We start from the raw sequence: 24125 nt of genomic DNA, 5'->3' as shown, positions 1-24125 counted from the left end.
CTAATCTGTGCAATCTTGTCCTGCCAGAGCGAGGTAAGAATGTTGGTGTTCGTGTTGCACTGCATTTTGGGTGATATGCCTGTCATAGCTGAATAACTGGATGTATGTGGAGGTTGCGAGAGGTGGGTGTGAGGCTGGCATCATTGAAAGGTGTGTGAGGGTGAGGTGCAATATCTGAATGTTAGGCCTGAGTCCTGACTGCTGGGGACTGCTAATGGGTGAGTGATGGCATGGTACATACAACAACATGAGAGATTGGTGGTGTGGTGAGTAGGAGATATCATATGAAGATCATTCACTGACCTTGATCACACACGTGTGGCATTACACTTTTTTCGGCACTGCTGTCATGTCCCTGAGGCCAGACTCCTTGCATTGACCTCCCTGGCTACCTGATCCCATCCCTTCTGAGGATTGTCCTTGAGGACCTCCTGTACCCCCAAGGAAACATGGCATCTCTCCTTTTGACCTCCATTACTAAGGACTCCTGTGCTGCAGCTTTGAACCTGGGAGTCCTCTTTCTTCTCTGGTGCTCCATTTGTTTTGTTTCTTTTTGCAGCCAATTGTATTACTGGCAGTGAGCAGCAGCTTCCTGTCAGTCAATGCAGCTCCCCTTTAAGAGGGGCAAACTGCCTTTAAGAGCTGGAGGTTAGCGAAACACATGCTAGCCTCACATGTTGTTAGTTCCCCTGTTGAACGTTCAGCCAGCCCACAGTGTGGGTTCCGCTTGGCTGAATACTGTAATCATGGAAATGAGGCTGCACAAAGTTTGCATGCTGCCTACCTCATTGGAACGGGCTTGGACAGATTGTGAATTGTGACCCCCACACCCGAAACCGGTTGCAGATGAATGTTTAGCTCAAGGATGTAATGAGTCCAATAAGTAACCCATTATAATAAGTGAATACTGATTGCTGAGACCCCTTGGTGCAACAAAGTGAATTTCGGGCAGGTTCACAGAAGGGCTGCATCAGTTTACATGACGCCAATTCCACTGGCTAATTTCAGGGCTTATGCAACAGGATGGTAGCCACTGAGTCTACTCTAGTTCAGTAATAATCAGAGAAAGCAAGTTCCTTTCAGCTAATTTTAACTTCAGTAGGATTATGGTTGGTTGACAGGTGGTGCATAGTCATTGCCCGTGAAGTTGTTGCTGGCATAAGGCCTGAAACATTGTGGGGCCCAGGCTTTTGTTACAGGCCATTCAGTGAGGTCTCATGCTGAGCTCGTCAGCAAACAGTGTACGAGTGGAGGATGATGATCCTGAGGCTGGGGCAGGTTTACAGTGGGCTTTAATATTTTGTGTGTCCAGGAGGAGCACTTCTGCTCCTCATGGCCACACCAAAAAAAAACATATTCTGGGCCGGTTACTGAGGCATTCCTTATAAGTAAATTTTGTTTTGCACAATCGCGGCCTTCTGCAGCTCAAACTGTGCTCTCACCAACTGGTCAGCTATCGCTTCATGCTGGATTTGGGTGGGAGTTAAAATATCACTGGCCCTGTGCTACAGAGGGCCATACATTTTTCTGTCTGCCTTGCTCCCCGCCGCATGACTGCCACCAGGAGTTCTAATCTGTGCTTATGTGTGCAGAACAAATTTTTTGAAGCCATCATATTTTGGCCATTGCTTGGACTGTGGTTATGTTAGGTGTCCTGTGCTGTGCACTGCAGTGATTTCCATTTACAGTGGTAGTGATAATTAAGTGTATATTATTAACTACTATCGATCCTTACAAATGTAAACTGGATTGCTTTGCACCTGTTTTACATGTGTAAAATGGGCACCTAATAGTCTAATATTCCATGCTGGCCACCATATTGGTAAAGGCTATGCATTAAATCCATGGGCCACTGTAATCCACCATTCACCTCCCGGCGGATTGCCTCACTCTTCTTCCCAGACTCTTGTTATGACTTCAGACGGTGTCTGAGCTCCTGAGGCTGGTGCCTGCAGTTTTTCAGTAATAAGCAAGTGAGACTGGCCTCATTAGGCATGTGCAGCATGCACTATATTGAAATTGTGCCCAATCCGGCTGCAATACAGTTGCTAGGCCATAGTGTCCAAATACTTGTTTTAAAGTTTTGAAATGGATTTAAATCAAACTAACATAGGCCTGTTTTAAATTAGGAACATTAATTATTTGGCCATTTAATTTCAGATTTAAGCTGAAACCTGGTTCTCTATCTCTTCTTTCCTTAGCTATATGAGCTGCGGGGATCTTAAGTCTCACTGATGCTGCTCCACATTTGGCTAATAAAATTTGTACCTCTGCTAAACGGAGTAGGTCTCACATCTTGAAAACAGTGGGCTAGATTTTACAGAGCACCTGACGCGGGTTTTGTGGCGGGGGACGGAAAATGCCTCCGAGAGAGGGCCACCATGCACCCTGCGCCGGGCGGGGGGGGTGGGGGCCCGGCCCAATATTGTCGGTGGTGGCGAGTCATCGTGGCGGCACCCACCCGCCCCCCCCCCCCCACCACTTGGCAACAGGACTTCATTTGCATATTCAAATAAATGTAAATGAATGCATTAATTATTCTTACGCCCCCGCCTAATTTCCTGCTTTGATCTTCGGCCCAGTTGCCGACATTCCCATGCCTTCGGATCAGCGTCCAGGGAAATGAGGCAGGACACATGTGGGGAGGGGGGAGGAGGTAAGTTCCTTAGTGCGGGAAGAGGGGGGAACAGAGTCAAAGTAACATCATGGGTGTAGGGGTTGGTGGGAAGGGTTTGAAGTTGGGGGGGAAGGTCAGGTGGACAAGTTAAGTGTTTTGTGGGGGCGGGCAAGTAATAAATTTAATTGTTATTGGGGGTGGGAGAGGGGCAGAAGAAATGTCCATATTTATTTTTATTCCCTTGCGCTTTAAATATTTAAATTTAACTACGGCTCAAAGCCCTTTAAAAATGGCACCAGTGCCTGCACACAGGCAGCTGACGCCATTGCCAGGGACGTTCAGCCTGTCCCCTCCATGTGATCAAGGTGCAGCCCACCTCGGCTATTTAAATGAGCTACCACGCTTAGGATCATGGTGGCTCCGTGAAGTGCAGCTCGCCCCCTTCGCCTGTCACTGATCTCGACGGTGGGCTTATAAAATTCAGCCCATTATCTCTGGAAACAGTCAGACAGTTCTGATAGTTTTGTGATGGACTTCTAACCAACAAAGTGGCAAGATCAAATCCCAACCCTGGCTAACCCTCAAACTCAAGAATCCATGGTGACCTAACTGGTGCCAGATCTTTGTTTAAATTTTGAGACTCAGAATAATGTTGGTCCTGTTTAGCTGAGTGACAAATGCTCAAGGATAGACTCATTGGGCCCAATTTTAACTCTGTTCAAGTGGATGGGTTTTGAATGAGTTAAAATTTTCACCCATTGAATATATTACCCAAGCAGAACTTTTCTAGCTTGGGAGTAAATGTGGTGAATGTTAAAAATATAACTATTATTAACTTTAATTTTACTAAAAGCTTGGCATTATCTTTGAAATCTTTAGGAGAACTTTGTTCAAGGTTTTTATACAATCATTTAACAATAGTAGTAGGTTATCATTGATTAAACATTTTTCTTTTCTTTTGGCTTTTAGGAAAGATGATAAAGAAAGGGTCTGGTCTTAATGAGCTCTTACACATTGCAAATTCTGCCAGAGTGGTTAATGTCAAGGATCCAGAACCAGGACTCTGGACCATTAAGGTAAATCTTTACAAAAATGATAAGTATAAAGTTCTCTGAAGACACACAATATTCTATAGGATTCTGCCAATCTCCCATCTTAACTTCATCAAGAGATCAGCAGAATCCCCAAGGAAATAAGGGAACACAACAAAATGCTGGGTCTCTGCTGTTTCTGTGAGATTCCTTGTGGCCTTGTAATGGATGGAACTTCCATCAGCCCCTTACAGGGCAAATGACAGGCAAGATGTGGGCACTCCCTAAGCTAGGGAATTTTCAGATCTGACCCTGGATGGGGACCTGACATACAAGTGATGGCCAGTATACCTGTTCTCTCTCTTACAATGACAAGTTTGGTGAGGGGTGGAGGGGTTGTCCAAGCCTGCTATTTGATGGATTACCCACCTTGTCCAGGGGTTAGTATTGGAGGGCACTGGCAGGTGCAATCCTAATGCAATGGCTGTGCTCTCTGCTGTGAAAGCATTTCATTATTATGGGAAAATATGGGATTTGCATTTAAAGGCGTAACATCATCAAGGCTAATTTTGTGTGCCAAACAGAATATGATGTTGATAAGTTTGGATTTATGAGAGAGTTCAGCGTTAATTGGTGGTGACCCAGGTATATATAACCTGAATTGGGCTGTATTGATTTTGCCCACATAAAGTATGAATATATTTCCCATTGTGCATGCATGGCCAAAGTCTTTTCTAAGCACTTTATGTTATCTGTTTCTTCTTCCCTAGTCTAAGGTTTTTTTCCTGGGGATCAAGCGTGGGGACATTCTGGGGCCAATTTTTCTTTGGAGTTATTCTGGTTCACCAGCTTAACTCCTGTGCGTGGGGTGGAAAATTGTGTGGTCAGCCTTTGTACTGGCTTCCCCATTATCTGTGGCCACAAATGGAATTTCCCACCAGACGTGACATAGGGTCTCCACTATGCCATAGCAGCCCTGGACCTTAAATTCCATATACCATAAAACTCCTGGACCCTTAGAATTCCATGTGCTGCAGTGCTAGATCCCAGTAATGTAATGTACCATAACACTGCTGTACCTCAGAAGTGCTGTATGTTGGATCTCAGGAGCACCATGTGTCATAGCAATGCTGGATTCTAGGAATGCCACGTGTTTGTGGCATACATTGTTATTATGGCAGGTAGGAAGGAGCCAGGGTGGTGGGGGGAGGGGGGGGGTGAAATTAAAATCTACCCCAGAAAGTCAGATCCATCCCATCCTGTGAGCATCTCTGCATGAACAAGATGTTATAAGTGGAATAGCTTTAAATTTCTGTTTGTGTGCAAAGTTAGGGTATGTAGTCATTCTGTTGTGGCTGCCAGTCACCCTGCTGAATAACCAGGAACATGCTTGAACACAGCAGCAGCTGGAAAAGGTCCTGTAATGTAAATGGGATATTATTTTTGAAAGAAGTATTCCTTGTCTAAGAGTTTATAGATTCATTCTTCCTTATCCTGATTTGATAGTAAGCAGATAATTATGGTTTCAAAATATTGAGTCAATAGAGAGTTGTGTTACTTGCATTTTTGATGTTATGACAAAATAGAACACATAATTTCCTGAAACAAAGTAACACACAGCATGGTGCTAATTCATTAATGGAACCAGAATGTTAAGCTCTTCTTGTATTACTGTGGTGCCTTTGGCTCCCAATGCATGAGTGTCACGCAGACAGCAGAGAAACCAAAGTAAACTTGCCTGCTAAGATAAGGCCATTTGTCAACAAGAACCGTTTTTGACTCAGTCATCCTAGCCACCAGACTAGGTCAATTTGCTTAGTTTACTTTGGTTTTGCTGCCTTGGTGAACAAGAGCTGCATGCTGGGAAATGGCAGCATTATAATGCAATTTTAAAAAACCCTTTTTCTTCGTAAAAGAACAGGCTTCGTTCTAAGAAACCTGCAGATATTATTGCTGCACATTCATTACTGTAATGTTTGGCTTTACACAATTGGGTTACACAGTGGAAGTTAACAATCAAAGTTTGATGCTCTCATTCCCATTTTAGTGCCACAAGAAATTAAAAACTGTTTGAACTTCTGTGTACCCCAGTTGAAAATGTTGACCTCTCCATTTCGTTGGTTGGTTGGCATCCTTCCACCTATGAAACAAGAAGGACACACAGCAAACAATCCACTTAAGTTGGGTGTCTTCTCTTGGTGCACCTTTGTTGATGGCTGTGAAGGCCAATCCTTGAGAGGTAGGTTCTGCCACAAGTGCTGCTCGTGAAGCTGCCAAGTGACGATATCAGTTGTTGTTTTTGATGTTGGCACCTGTTGCCAAGCTGCTGTAGCAACTGGTCATCGTGGTAGTGCACACCAATCCACAGGATGTGTCGACATTTCCCTCTTTCGCCAGCGAGTGACTCCCAAGTGCGATAGTTGACATTTAGGGCTGACATGTCACACTTGCAAGCATCCATGAAGCGGAGCTTTGGGCATCCCGCTGGTTGTCTGGCCCAGGCTACGTCACCCTACAGAAGGTTCTTGGGTATGCGACCGTCTTCCATCCTGCAGACGTGTCCAATCCTCCAAATCCACCACTGTTTGATTAGTACCAACGCAGTTGGGAGCTCTGCCTTTGAGAGGACTGTCACGCTTGTGATTTTGTCCTGCCAGGATATACCCATAATGCGCCACAGACAGCGAAGATGGAAATTATTGAGCTCCTTTTCCTGGTCGTCCATGTTTCGTAGCCATACAGCAAGGGGGTGAGAACACGGGCCCTATAAACCATGAGCTTGGTCCGAAAGGTCAGCTTGGTGTTATTCCATGCGCGTTTTGCAAGTTGGCCAAAGATGGTAGCTGCTTTCCCTATGTGTGTATCGAGCTCTGGATCAAGGGACAGATTGTCTGTCACCGTTGCCCTAAGGTAGCAGAATTTGCTAACCACTTCCAGCGGGGTGTTATTTAGTGTGATCAGGGCGGTGACGCAACATCTTGTCCCATGACCACGGTTTTCGTGATACTTATAGTCAAGATGAACAATTTACAGACATTGGAGAGACAGTCCATGAGTCACTGTAGCTGAGTTTCTGCGTGAGCGACAAACACAGCATCATCAGCATCATCATCATCTTCTCCATGCTCCTGACCTTCACCTTCCCTGCAGATACGGAAGGAGTCTACTTGCACACGAGGTCAGATGGCAAGCTCTACAATCTATCAAGACTGAAAGCAAAGACAAAAGCACATCACATCTTGATCAGGGAACTCCTCTACACTGATGATGCTGTATTTCATCGGGGATGCGATATTGAGCATGCAATTCAGATTTAAATTCTACAACGTCTGGTGAAAATCTACGGCTGTTGACATTTTCAATTAATATAATTGGGACAACATAAATCAAACATAATTAATTTAATTCAGCTTTGAACTTAAATAGAATTCTTTCTTTTGGGCCTCCTTATCTCGAGAGACAATGGATACGCGCCTGGAGGTGGTCAGTGGTTTGTGAAGCAGCGCCTGGAGTGGCTATAAAGGCCAATTCTGGAGTGACAGGCTCTTCCACAGGTGCTGCAGAGAAATTTGTTTGTCGGGGCTGTTGCACAGTTGGCTCTCCCCTTGCGCCTCTGTCTTTTTTCCTGCCAACTACTAAGTCTCTTCGACTCGCCACAATTTAGCCCTGTCTTTATGGCTGCCCGCCAGCTCTGGCGAATGCTGGCAACTGACTCCCACGACTTGTGATCAATGTCACACGATTTCATGTCGCGTTTGCAGACGTCTTTATAGCGGAGACATGGACGGCCGGTGGGTCTGATACCAGTGGCGAGCTCGCTGTACAATGTGTCTTTGGGGATCCTGCCATCTTCCATGCGGCTCACATGGCCAAGCCATCTCAAGCGCCGCTGACTCAGTAGTGTGTATAAGCTGGGGGTGTTGGCCACTTCAAGGACTTCTGTGTTGGAGATATAGTCCTGCCACCTGATGCCAAGTATTCTCCGAAGGCAGCGAAGATGGAATGAATTGAGACGTCGCTCTTGGCTGGCTACGTTGTCCAGGCCTCGCTGCCATAGAGCAAGGTACTGAGGACACAGGCCTGATACACTCGGACTTTTGTGTTCCGTGTCAGTGCGCCATTTTACCACACTCTCTTGGCCAGTCTGGACATAGCAGTGGAAGCCTTACCCATGCGCTTGTTGATTTCTGCATCTAGAGACAGGTTACTGGTGATAGTTGAGCCTAGGTAGGTGAACTCTTGAACCACTTCCAGAGCGTGGTCGCCAATATTGATGGATGGAGCATTTCTGACGTCCTGCCCCATGATGTTCGTTTTCTTGAGGCTGATGGTTAGGCCAAATTCATTGCAGGCAGCCGCAAACCTGTCGATGAGACTCTGCAGGCACTCTTCAGTGTGAGATGTTAAAGCAGCATCGTCAGCAAAGAGGAGTTCTCTGATGAGGACTTTCCGTACTTTGGACTTCGCTCTTAGACGGGCAAGGTTGAATATAGCTGGAAAGGTTGGATATGACCTATTGTTTATGTGATATTGCAGCATCATTTACTTCAAATTCATTTATTTGAGAAATCACTTCTGCACTTCTTACATATAGGTGAGATTTTTAAAAAATCCTTTCTCTGAGTGAATTGTATTTTAATGACCTAAGACAGTTTCTAAAAGTTGTTATCTAGGAAATGTACAAGACTAGGTGGTTTTGCTATCCCCTATATCTATTTGCCTCTTTGTTGCTTTCATGTTACCTTTTCCTCCCCCCTCCCCCATAACCGTAGTTACCTCCTTGAAGTTTGTAACTAATTGCTGTTTGAGGCCAGTCAAATAACAAGATACAGACAATTATGTGCATTATGAGTGTGGAGAGATAAAAAGACCCTCCTGTAAGGGTAGAGGAAGACAGTCATAATGATAAGATGTGCTAGTACACTTCTGCTGAAAAGCATGTGATTTTTGCAGTTTTGCTCAACGGTGCTGCAAGGCATTTGCCAGACAGCGATAAAAGGGTTGTAACTGCACGTTTTCAGGGGAGGAGGTAGTTGGTGCCACCCTGCCTGGAAAGGTTAAGTGTGGGCCAGCATGTAATTAGTTTTGAGGAAACGCACTGTAGTGCAAGGACTCCTTAGAAACCAATGTAATCTTGCTGTACACAAAAATGGCACTCAAGAATGGTCAGGATAACCAAATGTGTAAATAGGTTTATGACAGATAATGGTTGAAAATGCTAAAGTGAAGATTCTGAATAGAGTAACCTCTTAGTAAACAGGGGCACTGAAAAACATGATGCTTCCATTTTAAAAATAATGGGGGTGAAAATGGCCTATGCCTACAGTGCGAAATGGGCTCCTCACGAATTGGCAGCCAATTTTTCACTGGTGCCAGTTCTTATTTTTCATTAACATGGAAAATATTGTCAAAATGTTAAATTTTCAAACCAAGTAGAAGCAATACTGAGACTAGGAAATGAGTCTCCAAAAACAGTCTGAACTATCGTTCTGTGAACTTCCATGGAAAGATGAGCACAGTGAAAAAATAGGCTGTCAATTAGCGACAAGCCTGTTTTGCACTGCTGGCGGAGACCAATTTCACTCCCGTGGAATGCACAAAGTTAACATGCAGGCGCAGCAGGCCATTAGGAAGGCAAATGGCATGTTGGCCTTAATTGCAAGGGGATTGGAGTACAGGAATAAAGAAGTCTTACTAAAATTGTACAGGGCTTTGGTGAGACCGCACCTGGAATACTGTGTGCAGTTTTGGTCTCCACATTTAAGAAAGGATGTACTTGCACTGGAGGCAGTGCAGCGAAGATTTACTAAATTGGTCCCTGGGATGAGGGGGTTGTCCTATAATGAGAGGCTGAGTAAATTGGGCCCATATTCTCTGGAGTTTAGAAGAATGAGGTGATTTAAATGAGACATAGAAGATTCTGAAAGGGCTTTATAGGTAGAAGCTGAGAGATTGTTCCCACTGGTCTGGGAATCTAGAACGCGGGGACACAGTCTCAGGATAAGGGGCCGTTCTGATGAAAGGTCACAGACCTGAAACCTTAACTCTGTTTCTCTCCCCACAGATGCTGCCAGACCTGCTGAGTATTTCCAGCACTTTCTGTTTTAATTACAGATGAAATACAATCTGCTTTCTGTATGGAGGTTTACTTCTCTCAAGACCAAAATAAGTTATTAAATCGTATCAGTAAAATAAGGGTTAAAAAGCTGCTACTTTGTTCCTGTATGTATTATAACCCTTTCTTGATTATATTCTTTTTAATGAGAATGTGAAATTCCTCCCCTTTCTCTCCCTGTATAGGCCTTGTCAGATCATTTGGTCAAGGGAGCTGTAATATATTTGAGTTTCAACATGGACAAAAGAGCTGAACTCAAGAGGTGAGGTGAGAGTGACTGACCTTGACATCAAGGCAGCATTTGACCGAGTATGGCATCAAGGAGCCCTCACAAAACTGAGGTCAATGGGAATCAGGGGAAAAACACTCAGCTGGCTGGAGTCATACCTAGCGCAAAGGAAGATGGTTGTGGTTGTTGGAGGTCAATCATCTGAGCTCCAGGACATCACTGCAGGAGTTTCTCAGGGTAGTGTCCTAGGCCCAATCATCTTCAGCTGCTTCATCAATGACCTTCCTTCAATCATAAGGTCAGAAGTGGGGATGTTCGCTGATGATTGCACAATGTTCAGCACCATTCGTGACTCCTCAGATACTGAAGCAGTCCGTGTAGAAATGCAGCAAGACCTGTACAATATCCAGGCTTGGGCTGATAAGTGGCAAGTAACATTCGCGCCACACAAATGCCAGGCAATGACCATCTCCAACAAGAGAGAATCTAACCATCTCCCCTTGACATTCAATGGCATTACCATCACTGAATCCCCCACTATCAACATCCTAGGGGCTACTATTGACCAGAAACTGAACTGGAGTAGCCATATAAATACCGTGGCTATAAGAGCAGGTCAGAGGCTCAGAATCCTGAGGCGAGTAACTCACCTCCTGACTCCCCAAAACCTGTCCACCATCTACAAGGCACAAGTCAGGAGTGTGATGGAATACTCTCCACTTGCCTGGATGGGTGCAGCTCCAACAACACTCAAGAAGCTCGACACCATCCAGGACAAAGCAGCCCGCTTGATTGGCACACCATCCACAAGCATTCACTCCCTCCACCACCGACGCACAGTGGCAGCAGTGTGTACCATCTACAAGATGCACTGCAGCAATGCACCAAGGCTCCTCGGACAGCACCTTCCAAACCCACAACCTCTACCAACTAGAAGGACAAGGGCAGCAAATGCATGGGAACATCACCACCTGCAAGTTCCCCTCCAAGTCACACACCATCCTGACTTGGAACTATATCGCCGTTCCTTCACTGTCGCTGGGTCAAAATCCTGGAACTCCCTTCCTAACAGCACTGTGGGTGTACCTACCTCATTGTCATTATGTCATCACGTCACTACTTCATTAGCATAATATAAAATACATTACACTGCTTCCCCTTTCAAAAGAAAAGCATGTTTCTCTTTGTTTCTCTACAATGAACTATATCTGCAAATCTAGTTTGATAACCAGTTTATGAAGTCTTTCTGAACCCCTTACTGGTTTTTGTATAGAGCCAGGTTTTAGACTGCTTGGTTTCGGTTCAGTACTTAAAGAAGATTTTGTTTCTTTCTCAGAAAATTGGTACTTCAGACACCGAAGTTTGAGCTGGCATGACCTCATAATCATGGGGATTGTGCTTATGTTTTGGTTCATCCCTTGCTAGGATCATGTGATCTACATGGATATATCTCCCTTTTCCATCAATTTCAACCAAGTATCTTTTGGTTCCACACACTACATTTCCAACATCCCACTTGTGTGACTTGTGAGGGGTCTCAAAACATGAATATACTCATTTTGCCTGAACTTGTGTTCTCTCTTGTTTGTATCAGACTGACGTTTTTGACTCAACTTTTTGTGTTCATCACTAGCAGTCAAGTTTGGTAGGACCAGACTCAAACGTGTCCTTAACCTACTCTCATCAAAAGCTCAGCAGGCATACACCCTGTAGTCATATAGTGACTATGTGGTCATATCATATAGTGGAGTGTAGGGTTGTTCTATATTTCAGCAGGAAATTAGCCAACTACTGCTTCGTACTGAAATTTGAACACCCATGCAACACTTGTTTCTTGAGTGATTTTTAACGGATCTTTTAACGGATCTTTCAGCTGCTCCATTTGATGCCGGCTGGGAAGGAGGAATAAGGGAATATTTGATACGGTTTGCTGCATAAATTTTTGGAATGGAGCAGAACGAAATTGAGGACCATTATTTGAGACCAGTGCCTCTGGTAGACCATGACAAGCAAAAAATAGACTGTAGCTCCTCTATTGTTCGTTCAGCGTTGGTGTTTTGACCCATACACTTGATTTTCATCCACGTTGAGTGGCTATTGATGAGTACTAAGAAATTGTAATTTTCCTTCTCACAAAAGTCTACAAGAACTCTTTGAAATGGTTGAGTCAGCCATGGCCACAATTGCAAAGGAGTATTAGGCAGCTTATTTCTACAGTTCTGGCAGATTTACTAACCAATGATTCTAGGTCACTGTCTAGACCAGGCCAATAAACAAAACCTCTTGCTATGGATTTCGTACTGACTATTCCTGTGTGTTCAGTATGGAGTTCTGCCAGGATCCTATCTCTCAAAGAACTAGGCACCACCACTCTATGACCCCACTTAATGCAGCTCTGTTCACATGATAACTCATTGTGATGGTTGTGGAATGGTTTCAGTTCCTCATCTGTACACTGGTCAAATTCTGTCCAACCATTCAAAGACTGTTCATAGATTCTTTCCAGTTCTGAGTCTTTCGGAGTTCAGCTGCAATTTCAGTTGCAGTGATTGGAAACTCATCTATTGTGAAGATTGCACCTTCACAACTTACTTCTGAGTCCTTGTGCAGCCTATGGGACAATGCGTTAGCGATAGGATTCTCTTTCAAACTGCGATATTCAATGTTGTAGTCATAATGAGAGCAGTACAGCCCACCACTGCATCCTTGATGCTACCATCATTGGTATAGCAGACATGGGTCCCAGGATCGCTATTAGGGGCTTAAATCTGTTACTAGTGTGAAATTTCTACCCAGCAAAAACTAATGAAACTTTTTTTATTCTGAAAATGATTCCAAATACTTCCTTTTCTATCTGCATGTAGTTACGTTCGCTCTTGGTCAGGGTACGTGATACAAATGCTATGGGCTTCTCTTGACCATCATCCATGACATGACTGATCACTGCTCCAAATCCATAGTTTGATGCGTCACATGCCAGCTTCAGGCCATGATTTGTGTTGTAATGGACAAGTAGTGCATCTCTGCTCAAGCTTCTCTTACGTGCATCATAAGCATCTTGTTGTGCTTTAGAGCATTCCCATTTCACATCTTTTTTCAACAACTCATGTCATGGAGCTAACACCATTGCAAGCTTAGCCAGAAATTGCAAGTAGTATTGGACCATGTCTAGAAAAGATCTAAGCTTAGATACATCTTTTGGCTTTGGGGCATTGACTATCGCCTCTGTCTTCTCTTTCACTGGTTGTAGTCCTTTTTCATTAATCTTCAGGTCAAGGTACGCTACTTCAGGTTACACAAAAGCACACTTGCTCTTTTTCAACTTCGTATTGTGATCATTGAGCCTTTTTAACACTTCATCCAATACTTGAAGATTCTCTTTCTCTGTTATGGTTGCGATCAACACATCATCCTGATTACACAAGCCAAGTGGCACTCCTTGCAAATCTTATCCATTGTAGCTTGGCAGATTTTTGGAGAAGATTTCACGCAATAGGGCAGCTTCATGTAGGAGTATAATCCCATGTGTGTGTTTATCGAGAGATGATGGATCTCTCAATCCATATTGAGCTGTGCATAAGCATGGGACAAATTCAACTTCATGAATAGCTTGGATCCTGCTAACTCCACATACAAATCTTGAGAGGTCTGTGGTGGATATTGCTCATCATCCACTGCCTGGTTGATTGTGACTTTGTAGTCCTCACACAGTCTTATGGTTTTGTCTGACTTGGCACTACTACATTGGGGTTGCCCAATCACTATGATCAGTTTTCATGAGCACACCATGTCTGTCTAGCTTCTTCAGCTCCTCTTCAATCTGGGTTTTGAGACCATAAGGAACCGCCCTGCCTTGCAATATACTGGTTTTGCATCAGGCCTGATTCGATGTGTGCTTTCATACCGATTATCCCTTCGTAGCTGTCTTCAAAAATGTTGCTGTAACCATTCAACAGCTGATCAAGCTCTTGGTTGTCTCAACTTAGAAAACATGCTTTCAGTTTGCGAAGCCAGTCTTTGCCCATTAACGTTGATTTGTGGACATATCTCGTTACAACAATGGATAACTTGAGGGACTTGTCCTTATATAGGACATTACACTCCATTTGTCTGCACATTGCTAGCATCTCACCAGAGTAGGTTTTCAACTGAACTGTGCTCTCAGTTAGAGGTAAGTCACTGAATTTGATCTTGTACTTGTTTCTGCTCACAATGGAGCAATCTGCAGTCACATCAGTGCACACTTTGATGTACTGTTGATTTATCAACACCTTTGTACAAAAATCTCTGACATTTGAGTGATTGCTAATGGCATAAATGCTGTTCAGCCCTAGCTCCTTCACTTAGGCAGTCTGGATTCATTTCTGGATTGTAAACTCCACCCTTGTGACATTGCTGTTTTTTATTACTACTGGAATGAGTTCTATTTCCTGCTTTGGCCTTCCCTTACCAAGCAGTTCCAATATGGCCTTTCTTTTGGCAATTAAAGCACTTGGCATTTCTGTACTGATATGCTTGTGTTGTGTGGTTGCCCTGACAGTGATAACAAGACACTAAACTGCTATCACCAGCACTGTTTTGATTAGGTCTCTCCACTTTATACTTGGCGGAAGCCTTCTGACAATGGACAGAAGCTGTACTAGTCTTGGCATAGGACAAAATTCCCGAGCATTCTTTGATGCCGTCTCCATAGAAAGAGCAATCTTACAGGCTAGCTTAAACATAAGCTTTTGTGTGTTTAGTAACTTCGCTTGATTTCTTTCATCCACCAATCCACGCACAAATTGGTCTCCTAATGCAGTCTAAGATTGTGCCAAAGTTGCAATGTAATGATAAATCCTTCAGTGCCACAATGTACTCACCAACTGTTTCACTACTTTTCTGACTTTTGGTTTGTAGCTTTCCACCAATTTAAGTGGCTTAGGGTTGAAATGTTCCTCCAACTTGGTGACGATTGTTTTGAATGCACATCTTTTTGTTGGGAGCGAGAAGGTTTGTTAGCATGCCATACACTTCCAGGCCAATTTCCAATAGCAAAATTGCTTTCTTATGCTCAGTCTGAGTCTAAGGTGCATTCAGGAGAACTAAGGTGCATTCAGGACAACTTTTTTGGCCAGTATGTAGCAAGTCCAACAAGACAGGATGCAATTCTAGACTTGGTTTTAGGTAATGAAGCTGGACAGGTGGAAGGAGTGGCAGTGGGAGAGCATTTTGGTGGTGGTGATCATAATTCAGTTAGTTTTAACATAATTATGGAAAAGGACAGAGAAAGAACAGGAGTTAAAGTTCTAAATTGGGGAAGGCCAATTTTACTAAGCTGAGAAGTGCTTTACCAAAGGTGGACTGGAAACAGCTACTTGAAGGTAAATTAGTGTCAGAGCAGTGGGAGGCATTCAAAGGGAAGATTCAGGGGGTTCAGAGTAAACATGTTCCTACAAACAGAAAGAGTGGGATGGCAAAATCTAGAGCCCCCTGGATGTTAAGGAACTTACAGGTATGATACGGCAGAAAAGGAAAGCTTATGTCAGACACCGAGAACTCAATACTACAGAAAGCTGACAGGAGTATACAAAGTGGAGGGGTGCAATCAAAAAGGAAATTGGAAAAGCAAAGAGAGGGTATGAAAGAATATTAGCAAGTAAAATCAAGGAGAATCCAAAGGTGTTTTATCAATACATTAAGAGTAAGATTATAACTAAGGAGAGAGTAGGGCCTATGCGGAGGATGTGGGTATGGCTCTTAATGAATACTTTGCGTCTGTCTTCATAAAAGAGGGGACAATGTAGATATTGTAGTTAAGGGGGAGGAGTGTGAATTATTGGTTGTGATAAACATAGGGAGAGAGGAAGTATTAATAGGATTATCTTCCTTGAAAGTGGCTAAATCACCAGGGCCGGATGAAAAGTATCCTAGACTGTTAAAAGAAGCCAGGGAGGAAATAGTGGAAGGTCTGACGATCATTTTCCAATCCTCACTGGATACAGGTGGATTGGAGATCTGCTATCATTGTACCTTTGTTTAAAAAGGGAACGAGGGATAAGCCAAATAATTACAGGCCGGTTAATCTAACCTTGGTTGTGAGCAAATTATTGAAATCAATTCTGAGAGACAGGATAAACTATTAGAAAGGCACGGATTAATCAAGGATAGTCAGCATGGATTTGTTAAGGGAAAGTTGTGTCTGACAAACTTGATTGAATTTTTTGAGGAAGTAACAAGGAGGATTGAAGAGGGTAGTGCAGTTGATGTGGTCTACATGGATTTTAGCAAGGCTTTTGACAAGGTCCCACATGGCAGACTGATTAAAAAATAAAATCCCATGGGATCCAGGGGAATGTAGCAAGTAGGATACAAAATTGGTGCAGTGGCAGGAAAAAAGGCGTCGTGTTGACGGGTGTTTTTGCGAGTGGAAGGCTGTTTCCAGTGGGGTTCCGCAGGGCTCGGTACTAGGCTCCCTGCTTTTTGTGGTATATATTAACGATTTGGACGTAAATGGAGGGGGACTGATCAAGAAGTTTGCAGACGACACAAAAATTAGCCGCGTGGTAGATAGGGAGGAGGATAGCTGTAGACTGCTGGAAGATATCAATGGACTGGTCAAGTGGGTAGAAAAGTGGCACATGGAATTTAATCCAGAGAAGTGTGAGGTGATGCATTTGGGGAGGTCAAACAAGGCAAGGGGATACACAATAAATGGGAGGCTATTGAGAGATGTAGAGGAAGTGAGGGACCTTGGAGTGTATGTCCACAGATCCCTGAACGTAGCAGGACAGGTCAATTAGGTGGTTAAGAAGGCATATGGAATCCTTTCCTTTATTAACTGAGGTACAGAATACAAGAGCAGCGAGGTTTTGCTGGAACTGTATAAATCATTGTTTAAGCCACAACTTGAGTACTGTGTGCAGTTCTGGTCACCTCATTACAGAAAGGATGTAATTGCACTAGAGAGGGTACAGAGGAGATTTATGAGGATGTTGCCAGGATTGGAAAATTGCAGCTATGACGGAAAATTGGATAGGCTGGGGTTGTACTCCTTGGAATAGAGGAGGCTGAGGGGAAATTTGATTGAGATGTACAAAATTGTGAGGGGCCTGCCTGGATAGAGTGAATGGGAAGGGCCTACTTACCTTAGCAGAGAGGTCAATGACTAGGGGGCACGGATTTAAAGTGATTGGTAGAAAGATTAGAGGAGAGATGAGGAAAAATGTTTTCACCCAGAGGGCGGTGGGGGTCGGAACTCACTGGCTCAATGGGCGGTAGAGGCAGAAAACATCACCTCATTTAAAGGTTGGCAGGATGTGCAAGTGGAATACTGTAACCTGCAGGACAACGGACCAAATGCTTGAAAGTGGGTTTAGGCTGGTTGGCTCCTCTTTTTCGACTGGCACAGACACCATGGACCATGTGGCCTCTTTCTGTGCTGTAAACTTTCTATGATTCTTGACCCTATCACTTTCACCTTCAAGTTCCAAAATGTTATTAACTCTGAAAAACATGTCCATTCTTTCAATATACGAGCTGAATGGTTCTCAAGCCCTTTCATATGTTCTTAGCCTTTCAATGTATCCCGTGGACATACTAACAGAGAAAATGGACACCCAGTATGGCCAGTTCAAAGAAGTGTTTATTTTCATCATTATGTAAGCACGCCAATACATCATAAGCATAATATACAAATGCATTATAAGGGAGCCAGGTATCCACCAATGCCCCATTTTCAATCAGTGACTAGGAGCATGTGAGAGTTCCTGTGGGCTGGATTTTAGGAGCCCACCATTGATCTTGGAGACGAGCTCAAAAAATGTCGGCCCACACACCTTAGAGCTGCCGCGACCTCTCACACAGCAGCTCATTTAAATGGCAGGGGCTGCCCGCCCACCCCCCCAATCATGTGGAGGGAGCAGGCTGTCCAACGCCAGCAATGGTGTCAGCTGCCTGTGCGCAGTCGCTGGTGCCATTTTTAAAGGACAGCCAACCCTGCCAGCAAATTAAAATTTTTAAAGTGAACCCCCCCCAAAATTTACAAAATAAAATTGTAATGCCCCTTTCCAGCCCCTCAATAAAAATTACAGTACGTTTTTGCCCTTCCACCACCTCCCCCCCCCCACCCCCCAAAACACTTAACTTTGAATTCTGACCTTCCCTCCCTGCACAAAAACTGCACAAAGTTGAAAGTGCACTCTTTCCCACCATCCCCTACACTGATGATGCTTATTTGACCCCGTCCCCCACCCCTGCAGTAAAAATCTTAACCCCTATACCCTCCCCACCAGTGTCACGCCTGCTTTCCCCAGACAGGGAATTGAATGTGCAGGAGTGTCAGCCACTGCGCCAAAAATTGCAGCGGTCCCGGAAGATTCAAGGTAAGTTGATTTACCATCGTCCAGCCCCCCACCCCCGCCACAGAGCCTGACATCATGGGCTTGGTAAAATCCAGCCCTGTGATGCCCTTTTTGAATGCTCAGTATCATTTGATTTATTTCTGACAAATAAAACGCCTGTAAAAGTGTGAACTTAAGACAGATGTTATTAACTTTGATTTCTTGCTTAAAAAATGTTGTAAATCCAACCACTTTAATAAAAATAGGATATATTGCAATTTTAGCCTGTCATTAGGTACTTAATTTACACTTGCAATATAGCTATGCAACATTTTTTTTCAACAGAAATACAGACACAGCATCCCAACAAATGATTCCCCCAAAATTAAATCAAATGGTACACTTTGGATGTAACATTCATGTCTACCTATTCATTTATATTATATTTATAATTTTAAGTGCTAAAGCCCATATTCACTTCAGACAGCAATAATAGTGATGCCAACTGGTGTGTTGCCAAGAACAGGAATTATAGTGGAAATTAAATTGGGTGGAGTTTTAAAAAAATCAAATGGGTTAATTTATAAATCACGAAGCAAAGGTGAGTGACATCCTACCTTATTTATAGCTGAATGGAAATACAAAATGGATTGGCAAACAATGGTTGGGAAAATTGTGAAATGTGTTGTAAACGTAAAGATCAATCGATGTAGCACATACTACAGCATGTGCCAGACCACAACAGAAGAGAAAGTCAGCTTGGACTCATTTTCCACAGCTGCACAGAAAGTCCTCATTACTGTAAAACATTTTCAGTTTTAAACAGTACCTCACATGCTAATTGAGATTATCTCTCTACAATAACCATCAACAGACCAGACAATTAGATAGGATAAGATAAATGAACTGTGTGAGTTACAGTGCTGCGGAACTGTTCATTACAACATCGCAGAAACATTAAATATGGTTCACAGATGTATGATGGCTTGTTCGTCTTCTGCAAGCCGCGGATTCAAGCGAGAACAAATCAGCATTGCTTGAAGATCAGCTCCAATGATTACCAATTAAACATGGTTAGAGAAAAACAGGGAACACCAAGTATATAATTATAATACTTTGAAACCACAGTTTGATAGACTGTAACAGATAAATAATTATAGAAAACTGGCCCCTAAAATGTATTGGATGCATAATTTGCCCCAAGTCTTTCAGAGAAGTGTGTCTAGAATCTCCCAGAATATAGGGCATGTATTGAAAGTGCTTACACATGTTTTAAGACATAACCACAGATTGCACTCTATTTGTTTCTGATTTTAAATAGATAGAATTGAGAAGAAATTATTGAAATCTTGACCTTTATTTTTCTCCAGGATGTATGCTCCCCAGAAAGACATTGGCTATTTTTAATAATGTGAGGCTGCCATCAAGTTTGACAGCTACCACACATTATTACACTTACCAACACAACAGGACAAATGAACATGAAACATATATACACAAAATATTTCTTTACTATCAACCACTAAACACAAAGTATTACATGGAAATTATAGTACATGGAAATTATAGCACATAAACAGGACATTCAACCCAACTGGCTTATGCCAGTGTTTATGCTCCACATGAACCTCTTCCCACCTTACTTCATCTCACCTTATCAACATATCCTTTTATTCATTTGTCCCTCATGTATTTACCTAGCTAGCCCTTAAATGCATCTATGCTCTTTGTGCAGTAGCAAATTCTGTATTCTTACCACTGTCTGGGCAAAGAAGTCTCTCCTGATTCCTTGCTAGATTTGTTAATGACTATCTTATATTCATGACTCCTAGTTTTGGATTCCCCCCACAAGCACACACATTTTCTCTCTGCCCACTCTATCAATTCCCTTCATAATTTCAAAGAACTCTATCAGGTCACCCCTCAGCTTTCATTTTTCTAGGGAAAAGAAATCAGTTTGTTCAACCTTTCCTGACGGTTATAACCTCTCAATTCTTGTAGCATCATTGTCAACTTTGTTTACACCGTTTCCAATGCCTCTATATCCTGTTTGTAACATGGGCACCAGAACTGTGTATAATACTCCAAGTGCAGTCTAACCCAGGTTCTATATAAGTTTAACATAACTTTTCCGCTTTTCAATTTTATTGTTCGAGAAATGAACCCCAATGCTTTGTTTGCATTTTTATGGCCTTGTTAACCTCTACATGTTCATCAGTTCTTTAGTATCGAACAATAAGTATTCAGTGTGGAAGGATGGGTAGTTGCTTAGTGGGATTTAATTGAGGCCTGAGAATTCTGGAGCAATTGGTGAGTTTCTAATTTACACCCACATGCCCTAAACAGGCCTGGAGTTAAAATCAGGGCTTCAGAGTGAAACTTGAGAACTGTAGAGAGAGAATAGTTACATCAGTATCCGGTATAGGGAATATATATAGAATGGAATAGAATAGTCTGACATTTATATGGCACTTTATGAAATCACTCAAAAATGTCCCACAACACTTCACATACAATTAATTACTTTGAATTGTAGTCACTGTTGTTAAGCAGGAAAATGGGTATGGTTGCTAAATTTGCTGATGACACAAAGATAGGTAGGAAAATAGGTTGTGAAGAGGACATAAGGAGGCTACAAAGCGAAATAGATAGGGTAAGTGAGCGGGCAAGGATCTGGCAAGTGGAGTATAATGTGGAAAAATGTGAAATTGTCCATTTTGGCAGGAAGAATAAAAAAGAAGCACATTATGTAAATAGTGAGAGATTGCAGAGCTCTGAGAAGCAGAGGGATTTGGGTATCCTAGTGCATGAATCACACATGGTTGGTATGCAGGTATAGCAAGTAATTAGGAAAGTTAATAGAATGTTATCATTTATTGCGAGGGGAATTGAATACAATAGTAGGGAGGTTATGCTTCAGCTGTACAGGGCATTGGTGAGACCACATCTGGAGTACTCTGTACAATATTGGTCTCCTTATTTAAGGAAGGATGTAAATGCATTGGAAGCAGTTCAGAGAAGGTTTACTAGACTAATACCTAGAATGGGTGTGTTGTCTTATGAGGAAAGATTGGCCAGGCTAGGCTTGTATCTGCTGGAGTTTAAAAGAGTAAGAGGTAACTTGATTGAAACATGTAAGATCCTGAGGGGTCTTGACAGGGTGGATGTGGAAAGGATGTTTCCTCTTGTGGGAGAATCTAGAACTCGGGGGTCATTATTTAAAAATAAGGGGTCGTCCATTTAAGACAGAGGTGAGGAGAAATCTTTTCTCAGAGGGTCTTGAGTCTTTGGAACTCTCTTCCTCAAAAGGTGGTGGTAGCAGAGTCTTTGAATATTTTTAAGGTAGAGGTAGGTAGATTCTTGATAAGCAAGGGGCTGGAAGGTTATCGGGGTAGGCGGGAATGTGGAATAATCAGTTCAGCCATGAACATATTGAATGGCAGAGCAGGCTTGAAGGACCGAGTGGCCTACTGCTGCTCCTAATTCATAATTTGTATGTTCTATATCATACACAGCAAATTCTCATGAACAGCAATGATATAAGTGGCCAGCTAATTTGTTCTGATGATATTATGGGAGCAATGTTGACCAGGATACCGGGAGAACTTCCCGTTCTTCCTTGAACTAGTGCCGTGGGATATTCTGAACCAAGGCAACAGGCAAACACGACCTCAGTTTAATGTCTCGTTTGAACAATTTACAATGGACTCAGAATTTTTACAATTCAGCCGGTTGAAAATCTGAGATTATTGGGGAATTCAACATTTTCTTCACTACAGTTTGTGCAGTTGATGTTTGCAAAGTGGAAAATGCAAGGGAATTAACAAACTGTACTTAAGTGGGAGTTATAGGATTAGTGTCACCAGACACCAGTGGGAATCAGAACTTCAGGTTTCAGTCCACCAGTTTCCAATAAAATAAGAAAAAACTGGCAAAAGAAACCAAGGGAAGAAATCCTGTAATGAACAATAAATCCCATGCCTGCAGAACTGCAGAACCAGTGGTGTAACATGACCATACAGCATCTTATTAGCAACCTGCATTATTGATTAAACCTGAGTGACTTCAACCTCAAAGAACAGGCTAGTCAAAGATTAGATGGGGTGCTATTTGACCTCAGCAGCACAAATGGTTTTGCGTATAGTTTCCCAAGTAAGCATTGATCAACGATTGATCAACTTCTGATGAAATGTCATCGAACTGAAAGGTTAACTGTGTTTTTCTTTCCACAGATGCTGCATGACCTACTGAATGTTTCCAGCATTTTCTATTTTTATTTTAGATTTCCAGCATCCGCAGTATTTTACATTTGCATCAAATGTTTAGCACTTGTTTTTGTAAGGAAACTACATTGAACATATTTCAGTTGTAAAATTTCTATGGCCAGAATTTCCTCAGAGCTGCTTCTGCTTTGTCACTCTTAACTTCTTTAGAGCGTTGCTTAAGTGCACCTCTGCTGCACTTTCAGCCAAGTTAGAGTGGTAGAGCAGGAGCAGCTCTGAGGAATTTCCAGGTTAATGAGGAAAGGTTGGACAGGCTAGAGACATTTACAGCACAGAATAAGGCCATTCGGCCCATTGAGTCCATGCCAGCTCTCCCCGGCTCAATCCCTGTAACTCTGCAAGTCTATTTCTCTCAGGTGGCCATCCAACTTCCTCTTGAAGTCATTGATTGTGTCCACATCCACCACCCTTGTGGACAGTGAGTTCCAGGTCATTATTGCCCGCTACATAAAAAAAGTGCTTCCTCATCTTCCCCTTGCTTCTTTTGTCCAAAACTTTCAATCTGTGTCTCGCAGTCCTTGCACCATTTGTTAATGGCAACAGTTTTCTTAGTCTAACTTATCTAAGCCTGTCTTAATCTTCTGCACTTCTATTAAATCTCCCCTCAATCTCATTTGTTCTAAGGAGAACAAACCCAGCATTTCTAACATAACCATATAACTAAAATCCCCCATCCCTGGAACCATTCTGGTAAATCTCCCCTGTACTCTCTCAAGGACCCTCACATCCTTCCTGAAATGTGGTGACCAGAACTGAATGCAATACTCCAGTTGGGGCCTAACCAGAGCTTTATAAAGGTTCAGTATACCTTCCTTGCTATTGTACTCGATGCCTCTATTTATGAAGCCCGAGATCCCATATGCTTTAATACCCAATCTCTCAATATGTTATGCCACCTTCAAAGATCGATGCACATGCACCCCTGGGTCCCTCTGTTCCTGCACCCTCTTTAGAACTGTGCCATTTATTTTATAATGCCTCTCCCTATTCCTTCTGCCAAAATGCATCACCTCACACTTACTAAGTTCCATCTGCCACCTCTTTGCCCATTCTGCTCACCTATCTATGTCCTGTTGCAGACGGTTTATATCATCCCTCACTATTTGCCTCACCTCCAAGTTTGGTGTCTTCAGAAAATTTTGAGATTCTACTCTATTCCAAGATCCAAGCCATTTAAATATAGCAAAAAAATGCAGTGCTGCCAGCACTGACCCTTGGGGAACACCACTGTCTACCATCCTCCAGTCTGAAAAGCAACCATTTATTAGAACTTGCTGTTTTCTGTCCTTAAGCTAATTCTTTATCCAATTGGACACTGACCCTCCTATTCCATGAACCTCAATTTTGTTAACCAGAATTTTATGTGGTACCTTATCAAATGCTTTCTTAAAATCCATATAAACAACATCCACCGCATTGCCTTCATCAAAGAATTCAATTAGATTAGTCTTTGCCTGTATTTCTGAAACCCAAAATACTTTGTAAAAGCAGATACATACTTGAAATGGATCCAAATCACAGAGTACAAT

At 42.8% G+C, this 24125-nt stretch overlaps 1 protein-coding gene across 2 annotated transcripts in view; it reads left to right on the top strand.

The window, feature by feature from the left end:
- hmcn1 (hemicentin 1) overlaps positions 1-24125 on the top strand; it is a 740737-nt gene that overhangs the window by 190769 nt on the left and 525843 nt on the right. For both annotated transcript variants that reach the window (XM_068037415.1, XM_068037414.1), the window contains exon 6: positions 3587-3693. In XM_068037415.1, coding sequence (XP_067893516.1) covers positions 3587-3693 — 107 coding nt within the window. The remainder of the gene's footprint in view (positions 1-3586; positions 3694-24125) is intronic.

The sequence above is a fragment of the Heterodontus francisci genome, chromosome 8 (genome assembly GCF_036365525.1).
Source record: "Heterodontus francisci isolate sHetFra1 chromosome 8, sHetFra1.hap1, whole genome shotgun sequence".
NCBI classification, from domain to species: domain Eukaryota; kingdom Metazoa; phylum Chordata; class Chondrichthyes; order Heterodontiformes; family Heterodontidae; genus Heterodontus; species Heterodontus francisci.
This window is presented reverse-complemented; position numbering and strand designations above follow the sequence as displayed.